This window comes from Macrosteles quadrilineatus, unplaced genomic scaffold (assembly GCF_028750875.1).
Source record: "Macrosteles quadrilineatus isolate MER2022 unplaced genomic scaffold, UCM_ALF_1.0 Scaffold_3__2_contigs__length_128488019, whole genome shotgun sequence".
Taxonomy (NCBI): Eukaryota; Metazoa; Arthropoda; class Insecta; order Hemiptera; family Cicadellidae; genus Macrosteles; species Macrosteles quadrilineatus.
In genome coordinates, this window is record NW_026542596.1 from 37,349,759 (window position 1) to 37,362,335 (window position 12,577).

At 35.5% G+C, this 12,577-nt stretch overlaps 1 protein-coding gene across 7 annotated transcripts in view; it reads right to left on the bottom strand.

Moving 5' to 3' along the window:
- Positions 1–12,577, bottom strand: part of LOC128988470 (SH3 and multiple ankyrin repeat domains protein 1-like) — a 236,791-nt gene that overhangs the window by 52,473 nt on the left and 171,741 nt on the right. For all 7 annotated transcript variants that reach the window (XM_054409784.1, XM_054409780.1, XM_054409778.1 and 4 more), the window contains exon 3: positions 11,076–11,246. In XM_054409784.1, the coding sequence (XP_054265759.1) occupies positions 11,076–11,231 (156 nt within the window). In that variant the 5' untranslated portion in view covers positions 11,232–11,246. The remainder of the gene's footprint in view (positions 1–11,075; positions 11,247–12,577) is intronic.

The window sequence follows — 12,577 nt, forward strand, 5'->3', positions numbered from 1 at the left end:
AACCAAACTAAACTCTCAAACTCAACCCATCGATGTATATACAACTATGTATATAGGCCTACAGTATAACTAGTGAGACTATACGGTTGAAATTCCAACACTTGCAATACGTTTGCAAATAAATTATTTGCTTGTACAGTATTAAAATGACATTTAAAAGACCAAAATTAAGGTGGTATTTTTATATTATATTATATTTATATGGACTGTGGTCAAAAAGTAATAAATTTTGTTTGCACGGATTATTATATGAGACCTTACATGACATAAATAGGTACATCTTTAAATGATTTTAATTATTAGAACTGACCACAGTAAAATAGTAGCTTTTTCGCAGAGTTAGAGAATTCACAAAATCCATAAGTGTAACAGATCCCCTTAAGGGGAAAAACTCGATAATACCAAGAATTATTATCAGTTCTACTGCGACCTTACACTGCACGCGATAATAAATGTGGTTAACAAATCAATAGAGAGTGGATGGGGTCAATCAATTAGTAAACTTTGAGAAGGGATAAAAACTACTATTAATTAAAATGTCATCCTAATCAATCATGTGAGCTAAAGTGGTTCGTCGAAGGCAGTAGATTAGTAGGTTTTGTCTTGGGTCGATGGTCAAATAGTTTAAAAATAGACCATACTATAGATCTAGCTGGCAAGAAAAAAAGTTCTTGTTGCACTACGTTGTACAGTATTAGCATAGATTAAACGACTAGACACCTTTAATCTATGCTAATAGCTACGGGCTTGTGCATGTGATGTGACTTAAACCGATTTTTTAAAGTCAGAAGGGGTCGGGTCGCGGCATTATCACTTAGATAAAACCAAATGGTGATTAACAGGATTTTAACTCGAAGCCTCAATGACCAAAAGTCCCACGCTTTTAGACTCTAGACCAGTTCGTTTCCCGTGCCTAATTGTATTTCCGAATGTGGATGTATAATTTGTTGACAATCCGCTACGAAAATAGTTATGGAACCATTTGCTTGATTAATTTAATTTGTGTGCGTGTTTAAAACAAAAGCTTAAAGCTTGAATTCAGGAACTAGAAATTACAGTCAAAATAATAGAATTCATTCTTTAGGGAGATACATTTTATAAACGGAGACATAAAACACATAACTACAAACGGAGACATTCATATACACAAAGATAATGTGGTATGATATTCAAGGACAATATACAGTTGCAATTAGAATTGCCAGACCTGAGCCATAAATATAGAGATAATGGTTGGCCGACCCTTCTGTACGGGAGGGGTTACATAGTTACATATTGCTAGGCTGTGAGGCTGTGTATGTTACCCTATATGGTGCATAGCTTATGCTTAATGTTATAGGGCGATGAGGTTATTTAAAGGATAATTGAACATATTTCTATAATTATTGGTAAAAGAAAAAGCTTTCACGACGTGTTAAGGGTTGGAATCTGATCTTGTCTTTAGTAGATATGATGTAAGATAACCCTAAAAAATTTTATATTTTATTCGTGAGGTTAAATTTCCCCGAAGAGGTACTATGCCATATACTTCACTTCCCGTTCACAATTCAGTAAGTAGTGTCCATAAAACCATACATTTCAAATAGCCGACCTAAAGGCATAAGAACTTGAAAAATGCTCCTTAACTTTGAACCTTTTCAAACGATTTTCACTACTGTATTGCTTTACCAAGGTCAAAACTACTTCAGAAAATATCCTCAAAAGGCTTTCTATCTCTGAAATATCACGATCATTTCACAATATCGTATAATGTGTTAAGGAATAATGTAATAATAATCGCCTAGATAAATGTTATGATTGTATTACATTGCATTAGATTAGAAAAACAAATATACCAGTGTTGCATTACCTATTTATAGGAAACACAAACAAAATCAACCATCTAAAACTTCACTGTCCACTAACACACGAACTTGCACATATTCGAAAAGAGACTGGAACCTCGCACAAATTTACTAGATCGACTGAAACTAGGAACACTGGAACTTGGACTACTTTAGAAACTGGAACCTCGCACCAATATACCAGATCGACTGGAATCTAGGAACACTGGAACTGGGACCAGGAAGTGATGAATATTACCAGATGAATCTTACAGATTGATAATTACCCGATAATTACTGTACTTCCCCTACAATGGCTAATTATTTCTGTCTAGTTTTACCACCTTCCCGACGCCTACGGCTTCCTGACGCGTGATTGGCATAGAAACTCGGCCGAGAGATAACAATGGTGAAAAAAAACTGAATTTCAAATATTTTGTCTTTGTAAACAGTGTTCGTAGTCTAAAGAGTATCTGTCAGCTTGTTTTTATATCCTAAGGCAGACTTACAACAGTGGAAGCTAACCTTTACATATTTTTTCTTTTAACTTTGTTTTGCCACCAAGCTCCCCAGAGAAGCACATTTTTTTCTTTTAACTAATACCTTTGACTATAGATTGAACTCGACATTTCATTCAGATGTTTAAGTTGTCAATATTTAAATCAATACGTAATTGAAGAGAGCCATCGATAGATTGTGCTGATCTTAATTACTGGTTTTTATTGAATACGCAGACTTTTACTTACGTCTCTGTAAAAAACTGAGTAAAAAGACCTGTAAAATGGGATGCCGCAGAGTAAACCCTTAAATGTGTTAAATACGACTCATTGTAAGTTGTAACATATTTTATGCCACTATAACTATATCAGTAACAAGAAATAAGATGGAAAATATAATTTAAGACAAAGATGCAATCTAGATTGATGCAATACTAAATTTTAAATCACGGATGTATTCGACGAAATACATGAACATAGTTTATGTTCAGAATCGAGTAGCTAAATAGAATAGAATGATGATTGAAAAGGTATAGAGCAGTCAAATGGTATTTCTTGTTTTAGGAAGTTTAAAACAGGACTCTAGGTTTAGAAGATAGGGATCGAGATGATCTCTGTTTATTCGTACCAAAGTTGCCCGCCAGTTGATGGCTTCCCGCCATTATAACAGCCTCATTAAAGCCGCTGAGCTCTTTAATTGCAGCAATTGCCGCGACGAGACGCTGCGTTTTGTTTCAATTCATTTGTTTAACTATTTCTGTCAAGCCGCAGTCAAAAACCGTGTATTTTGCATTCCTAACGCTTTTATATGTAAAACTTGCGATATGATGCAAGTCCAATGATAAATATAGCTATGTGGTAAAAATTGTGGTTTTAATTGCAATATAGAAATGAGAATGTTAAAATAATTAACGAATACTCTTAAGGCGGTGACACAAAATCGATATTTTCCCCGACAAGACCCCGAACCGAGCAGGGAGAAGGGAGAAGGGAGATAAATATCAGCAAAATTTTACTCCGAACATTTCCCCGAACATGACCTAGACCAGACGAATTCTACCGAGCGCGGCAAAAGGAAGTTTGGAGAGAGGATAGAGAGTGTGTGCGAGTGAGAGCGCGGAGGCAGTGCCGTGGAAGAGGCAACAATTATTGTTAAAAGTCGCATTTTGAAAACTTGTCGCAAAAATAAAATATTCTAGAAAGGATGCTTAGTTATATCTATTGATTTCTATTGGTTTTATTCATTGAAATAACGTTACAGAATGATCATTTTAATTGCCTTTAATAATATTAATGTTAATATTATTTTTGAAAGAATTTAAGTCAACATCAATTACTTAATTCAACCTTAATATTATTGATATAATTGATTTAACGGTTTCTACACTTTCAACCTTGACCAAACAAACCACAAACATTACATCTTAAATGATTATAATATATAACGGCAACATATTACCCAACATTTATTTATTTTACCAATTAAAGAGTTTAATTGCCATATTAAATCAGAACTATCAATGCTAGCGCAGGCGGCCGCTCGGTGCGGCGCTCGCGACGATGTACGGGGCAAAAATGTACCGTGACACACTATCGTACATCGGACCGTACATCGGACCGATCTTTTCTTTGATCTTTCGCCAAAAAACCGCCTCCAGAGCGCTCGTCTCCCTGCTCGGCCTGATGTCTTGTTCGGCGTCTTGATCGGTGTACGGACCCGTGACACACTATCGAACATCCTCCCTTCGACCTCCCTTCTCCCTTCTCCCTGCTCGGTTCGGGGCCTTGTTCGGGAAAAAGATCGATAGTGTGTCACCGTCTTTAGTTTTACCATTTGAACCCACCAACAGTTTTATTCGTATTATCTTTTTATATTATGAAGGATTGATTACTGTAAATCAAGTATTCGGTTAAAACACATATACTCCCAAAACTGCACTTAATCTAAAAAAGCAAGAATTTTATAAAAAATTACATTGCGAGTTGTTGTGAAAATGGTATAGCAGACTATCTGCGTGTAATATATTAAACAAAAGGAAACTATTTATGATTTATGAAAACATGTACCGGTAGCTGAATATTTACCGCTACTTGCTGTATAGGCTAACTACACCCAATATTTTTTTATAAATAGCTAAAAGATATTCAACATACTACAACGCCCAGGGTATTAAGGTGTTAATCGAAAATTGTAATAGAAGCATTTACCGTGTTTATGATCATTGGGTGTTTTAAAAATCTTTAAACACACACAACCTTTATTTTAGCCCAGCCTTTTCTTACAAGTGTTACATGTAGCGTAACACTTGGTACGCTACATACCAAGTGAGTTGTACATTGGCGTACAACTTGGTAAAAATTAGCAACTGTATTGTTAACTGTAGGTAGCTGGTCTAGTGCACAGAGTAGAGAATAAAACTTTTATTCTCTGCTTTGAGGTCTAGTGGTAAAGCGCGAAACTTCGGTCCCCAAGGTGCCGGGTTCAATTCCCACTGATTACCAATGGACTTTATCTAAGTGATAATGCCACAACCTCTACGCGTAGTTTGGAAAACAATCCCGGACTATGGTCTAATGAAAAAAAAAACTATGGAAAACTGTCCACAGTTGACAATTGACTACCCAAATTGCATTTACTATTCAAGCACAAGATTTATTAGGGAAGGGGAGGGAATGTACAGCAGTTACATGTCTCAGGACCGAACCATAAAGAACCAAGGTAATGTGGGGAAGCAACTGCTAACCCTTTCTTACCCTGTATAACATTCACACAGTCGTCCCTTGCCTCAACTTGGCTGTTTGTCAATGCGTAAATTATGGTCTGGGATTTTGCATCAGATAAAATACACATCAATACAAGAATACTTGAACAGAACCGGTATATCTCATAAACATAATTATAAAAATGCCGTTGCTAGCCCGAATCCTATACTAAACATATGTTTTGGCAAATCCATTTAAGCGTTACGTTTATGATCCATACCGGTTCTGTTTTAGTATTCGTGCATGAGTATGAGTTATTATGGGATATAGTGTAATCTTCCTTGTTATTGCAGCTTAGTTTTAATAGATTTAATACGGATGTGTTTAAAGGAAATGAGTGAAAACAGAGGCGGTCCTACATAAAGGCGGACAAGGCGGTGCCTGGGGCCCTGAGCACAGTTAGGTTAGAGATGATCAGGAATTTTTTAAGATATAATAATTATAGGAAAATGTATATTTCAAACATTTTAGTTTGAGAAAACATTACAAGAAAATAACATTGCACTCGACTCACAAACACGAATAGCAAAACTGAAGTTTTATCAAGCTTTGTTCTAAAACTAATAGATCAGTCAAAACTAGCGTTTTACCGAGTTCCAACTCCGTTATTCCAACCAAGCAATTGAAACAGTTTACACATCACGGACAAACGTACATTCAATATCGTACATCACAGCTTGACCCACGTATAACGGACGGTATGTAGGGCAGGAGGTGGCATAACATGATGAGATGTCATTATGCATCTCGGACGTGGAACGTGACAGAGTCCTTAGTGTCCTGCGTGTCCTGGGCAGTGTCCTGGCAACCTACATACAATGTAGAGGTGACAGGACGTTGGTAAAGGATACTACAGTATGCATCTGATCCAGCTTTATAACCTCAAACCATCGAATTTTGGATACTCAAGTATTAATGCCATCATCGGCTATACACAGAATAGACGAAGCCAAAACACGTTGAGCAATCCTTTGGTCTACCAACAAATGCCAATATTCTGTGTCAAGTGATCGATCAATCAGCTGTTTGCTATAATACTGCATTGATTTTGATAAACATTTAACCCAATATACCTTCTGGCGAGATGGCCCTGAACTTCATCCATTTTCTAGGCTTCAAATGTTTACATTACACGGGAAGTCAATGATGCCATCCGTCCTGACGACCTTACAAAGAAAATAGAGATGTGCTGCATGAATATACGATACATTGACATAATCTAACTTTAAACCTAATACCATTGAACTTTGGTAGGACATACATAGAGAAAGACCAGCTTTTTTCAAGTTTTACATTCATTATAGTTTTTGGCTGTATTGTTAAAGTATACGTCCCTCTCCCCAAGTCAAAAGATGTAGCTAGTTCAATATAAATGTATGTCGTAGGGTTGATACAGTGACAAGAGTGGGTTTATGTAAATTATTGAATGTTGCCGTTTATTTACATTTATTAAACAAGCAAAATGGAGGCAAGTCTTATCGTAAAATATACTGTAGCTCTTTTACAAAACAAACCCATCATTATTTCAATCACTAAGAGAGAAAATGGTATAAGATTATATATCCTCCTAGGATGCTCTATGGGGTCCTTTAACTGTGTTCGATTTCAATTACAAAAATTGTTTTAAATATGCTGATTGACATGAAAATGGTTTGTCTTCAGTATCAAAACTGTCGATTTTGGTTGCTTAGGTGGACTTCCCATCTAGATGGACCAGCTGTAGGCAATTTTCCATTAGTATAGAACATAATTTGATGACCTAATAACTGTACTCGCAAAGTATGCTTCAGTTTAAAATTATTCCCACTAAGAGTGTTTGATGTTTTAACAAAAACAATGGTCTAGTTGACAGTTAAATTTCCTTCGGTGTTTCATTGTTTTAAATGTCCATCATCAAGAGAGAAATCAATAATTGACGGCAGCAATACTCAATCGAATTACGTTCATTTGCATTGAAAAATTGGCTGAAAACTTGAAAATGGAAATAAAAAGTCTACTGCTGCATAACAGTATACTGTCACCAACAGCATATATATTATGTTCTGGATGGAAATCGTCATAATTGGACTATGAGCAAATTAAAGTGGCTAAACTACTATGAATAAAAATCTCTCCATCAATCTGTTTGTAAAAAAAAAATAATAAAAAAAAACTCTAAAATGTGTACAATAATTAATTATTGTGATGAATGCAAGAGGTCTATTTCAGAAAAGGGCCGTCACTATTTAAACTATAGACAACCCAAAGTTTAGGTCAGTTTGTAGCTTAACTCACAGGCTTTTCAAAAACAGGTTCTCATTTGAAAACAATTTAATTGTGCAAACAACTTAAAAAGTGACGGCCCTCTTCTGAAAAAGACTCAATACAGGATTTCCTGTTATGTTCTTCTTGAGTATATTTACACTTCAAGCCTTCGCAAGGCTTGTGTACTTGTGTAGGACCGCCTACAGTAGTAGTGAAGAACGAAGAGCTAACTTACACATTGACAGGGTCATCAGCTATCTAGCCTTCGACAGCTTCCTTACATTGACAAGTCACATCTACAACACATGTGGACGAATAATGTCTATAAAGAACATCAGGGAAGTTGTTTTATTTGATTTATAACCTAAAGACCTTATAATCTTATACTTTTCACTTCGGATGGAAATAGACGTATGTTACATCTGCAGCCAGATTTGAAATAATAATGGACATAGTTGAGTTGAGCTACCGTAAACTAACAAGGCTATCTAATTATAATTGCTACTTAGCTAAGTGAGTTGGTGTAAAATACCAATTTATGTCAAATATGACAACATGTTAACCAAGCCAAACGTGAAGGATGTCACATCAATTAATTATCTCAGTAACAAATGATAAGGGGAAACAATTGTAAACTAGAGCACATTTTGTGAATGTTTCATACTATAGAGAACATTAACAACAGCTGTCCGTATAAATGGAATGTATATTTCAGTCTAATGAAGAGAAAGATTATAAATCGGAAATATTCCCAATCGATTGTACACCTCTCTCTGCTAAATATGTATGCGTTTAAAGGTAAACAAATAGCTAATCGAGAAAACGCATCGGATTTTGCTAGTAGTAAGTGTCTCACACGTTAATGCTAAAGGGACGCGTCAGCTTATCCAAGAAAGAATATTTTGAAGGTTTTGAATCGATTTCCTTTAAAAGCTTTTATAAACCGTTCATAGAAATGCCTTTGATTTAGATACCAAAAAGTATCTTTTAAATGTGGTGCATAAACTAAGCAAAACTGTATTGCCATTAGAACTAGTTTAAAATCGAATAATTGGAAACACGACAGCCCATTTTTTACGTTTGGCCAGTAAAATAAAACATTTATATGATCTGTTTACTTCTTTTAAGACTGTACTTTTATAACTGTTATAATTTAACTGATTTATTCTAATTGACAAGTTTCAATTAACAGCTTAATTTATTACTCGTTATTAGCAAGTCCTCACCAAGGAGTAATAGCGATTTAATTTCCCTACTTTACTGTCCAGTATCCCGCTGGTCACAGAGAATCATTACCTTGTCTTACTTTCTCTATGGCGATGGCGTGAGAATCGTCCGTTGAAGAATTGATCGGAATTCCTTACAATTACTCTAAAATCTTGTAGAGAAACTAGCGGCGATTGTATAACTATTACGGACACGAATTGAGTTAACGCGTAAGTTTATGACCTATTGTTGATTACGGAAATCTATTAGAATTAGAAAAATCAAAGTATTTATTTACATCCTTTTATATCAACAAACTTTTTCTACCACAACATGAAAATGATCCCATTGCCAAACATGTACAATACGCAAAATTGCTCATTTGAGCTTCATTCATTCCCCATCGCTACATCAGCTGATTTGATTTCACTATATTGGCGTTTCTATAACACTATCCGGAAAAGCATCTATGAAAGTTAAGAAGCATAAATAATCTAAATAACATGTTATTACAATTAAATCATTGCGGTAGAAAAGTAAGGTACAAAAGTTGTGCAAAGTTTACTTACAGATTAACTATGGCTCATTCAGACGACAGCTTAAATATATATTTTGTTATTTAGTTTTAATTCTTAACAAAAATAGTTTCTCAAAATATACAAACACATAATTTGATCAAATTACTAAGCAGGCCAATGTGTTTCACAACAATAGAAAATGCAGCTTAGTTTGTAATAAAATAAGATAAATCGAAATCAAAAGGAAAAAACACTCCAGTAAATTTACTTGTTTTACTTGTGGAAAAGGATTCTTCACACAAAAATAAACACACGTCAAACTTTCTCCGAGCACCAAAACTTGTAATTAACTTACGGTTTCTCGACTGGCTCGACAAGGAGTTTGTAGAACTCCCCGACATTAGACATTATAATCGTGTGTTATCGTTTCAGAATGTGACGAGGGTAACGAGAGTATGGGGAGAAGAGAGTTTGTTTCAGACCGATGTTTAATTGGTCGAGGCCGTTGCCAAGTAACGCCCCAAGATCAGAACTTGCCCTCAGGAACAACTTAACGTAAATCATTCGCCAGTCCTACAGCAAGAACCTGGCGACAACGTGGAGACTAATTCATTAGGGCCGAGAATTACATGTGGTCAACAAAATAAGACGCCATAGTAAAAAATAAGTTGGTGCAATATTAGGGAGTATAAAATGTATGACCCTTGGTTAGAATATAAATTATTGATAAGATGAAATGATTACCTCATCCAACGACAGTTGTTGGTATGACTAATAGTTTATCGTTCCTTAGAACTTTCATCATCTACATTGTGGTAAACAAGCGGCCACAATCACAATAATTGAAACTTGTCATGTTGATAAAGTAGTTAAAATGGAATAAAACTGATTAAAACTGTACAGGCTAGCCAGGATAACAGTAGTCTTATCACTCCACTGCCACTGACTATATAAAACAGACTGAATCATGACGTTTCTTCTTTTCGCCAGTGCCACCTGTATTTCAATTTGTTTTGTTCTACTTATTTTATACGTTTTTGATTTGTAACTTGTCAATATATGTATCAAATATAATATTTTACTGAAAAGAAGTGTGATAATTTAAAATGTTACATTAGTCGGGTTTTGTTTAGCCATGTTGAATTCTTCTTTAACATTAAGCTTAAAACATTTTCGTAATACTTCAACAATATCTATGTTCTTTTCAATATATGTAGTAGCGCGATTCCGATATTACATTGATTGGTGATATTGTGATGTTTTAGGTATGTGTTATTTAAATCTTTGTTTGAAAGATCTTCCGTTTTGCCGATGTAGTACTTTGGACAGTCGTGCCTGATTTTTCATTGTTGTTTGTGGCAAAAGGTGTGGCGTGGATAAACTTTTGACGTGTGTTGTTTACAAAATGTGTGACCGTCGTTTTGTTCCTATTAAATATTTTGTTAATAGCGTTGTTGATTTTTCTATAATAATGTATTTTAATGTATTTCTTAACCAAGTATGTTCATTTTTTTTTCTTTTGTATTATAGAATCAATCATTTTGAGGTTTGTACCCGTTTACCGGCAGAGGCAGAGTTTGGCTCATAGGCAGAGTAACGGGTACAAACGGGTACAAACCTCAAAATGCTATCGATGTTTGTGAATACCCACGGGCCTCCGCCAGGGCTGGCAGTTTTAAAGAACATATCGATGTTGTTCTTTAAAAAAAGAATATCTATCAAAAACAGCTAATACCGCACAAAACACACAAATTACATCACCGGAGTTTAAGGCACAAATATGTTATACACCTATATTGCATAATGATATGTAAACTTTTTTAACTATAATTTTTTTTCAAAATACGACGTTGACAACACGTTGGTAATTTGCCAAACTCTGCTTGTTGCAATTTTCAATCCACATGTCAAGATGTATATTAGACATTACAAAATCAGAGAACCCACCCGATGGAAAATTACAAAGAACATCAAACAACACACACACCTCACTCTCAAACACAGCTGTTCTTGTAAGTACTGACCTTAGGCAAGGCGGCGAGGCATTGTTGTTTAACATCCCAAACCAGCTGATCCTTAGGGAACTGAAGGCACTTGTGGACATTGAGCTCTGGGACATGGATGCGTACCAGGAGATATCCGTCGTCCGGACCTACCGCTGCCTCAGCGTCGTCCTCCATACTGCCTCACTTCATCTGTAACACCACAAGACACTAGGTGAGAAAACGAAGGAAGCCAGAAAAACAAGGATCTTGGGAACTGCGAGGAAAACACGAACGATTGAAGAAAATTGGAAGATGAGGTCTGATCCCGGTGATCGTACTGCTTTGGTTATAGGTGCGAAGAGTTCAGGGCGTTGAGGATAGTGTCCAGAAGACGAAAAAAAGAAGTAATAAGAAGAACTAAGAATCTATAGGAAAGCGCTTTGGTTAATAAATCTATTGTGGAAGGACCGCTGACTTAGGCCAACCAGTTGCACCATGAAACTGCTAATCGATCTTTTCAAAGTAAAAATTCTTCGTTAGGAGTTAAAGTTTAATAAAACCATTGACTACATATACCTATTATTCGAATTTTACTTGTTTTGACTGTCCTTGTCATGAATATACAAATGTAGCTGGAAAGGTTTCTGTAAAAGACATCATATTTTTAGTTAGATAAACACGGTGCTAACATCTTCCAAAGTAAACACGTTGAGTAGTAACACCTGGGAGTGCTAACGCTACTCAACAGTGAAGTCCCTGCATAGTTTGAGTAATTTTAATAGGTCAAATAGTTCACGTTGCAGTTATTAATAGGCACGTAAGGAGTCCAATAAACAAAAAGTGAAGTTAAATTCATGAAATCATTTGTGATAATTTTAAAAAGGAAAAGGAGAAATTATAAGGTCGGATTGCAACGGTAATGAGACAGTTTGGCGTAAATCCTTCACCTGAAACCAAAGCGGTTTTGATCCTTCCCAATGACGCCTCCACATCGTAAAACTAATTTTTGTAACTATAGGGGAAGATAAATGAAATCACAAATAAACGTTCGATCTGTTTAAAGAGTACATCCCAGTATCTATGATGTGTTTCACTTAGTTGAATGTGCATACATAATAATGTTCCACCCAAGTCTTCAGTAAAATGCAATCTTTGAACTTGACGACTTTCATTTCAATATTCTGATTGAATCCACTAAAAAGCAATATGAAATTCTCCAACCGCTATTACTTTACATCCGCCAAAAACGTGAACTTGAATCATTTCAGCAACATACTATACAATGCAGATCGTAGTATTTTTAGAGTGATTAATGGTCAAGTAACTTCTTAAGTACGCATTAGAATTATGTTGTACACTCTGATGGTACAGTAATTGTTATTATTTTTAATATCAGACTGGGCTGTCCAGATATAAAATATCACGTGACAAAACATGACAGTGGACCGCTGGTCTATTGTGACATACTGTCCTCGTTCAATAGAATCATCGCAACGTCACTTTATCTGCTTATGTCATATTTTTGGCACGAAAGAAAATTT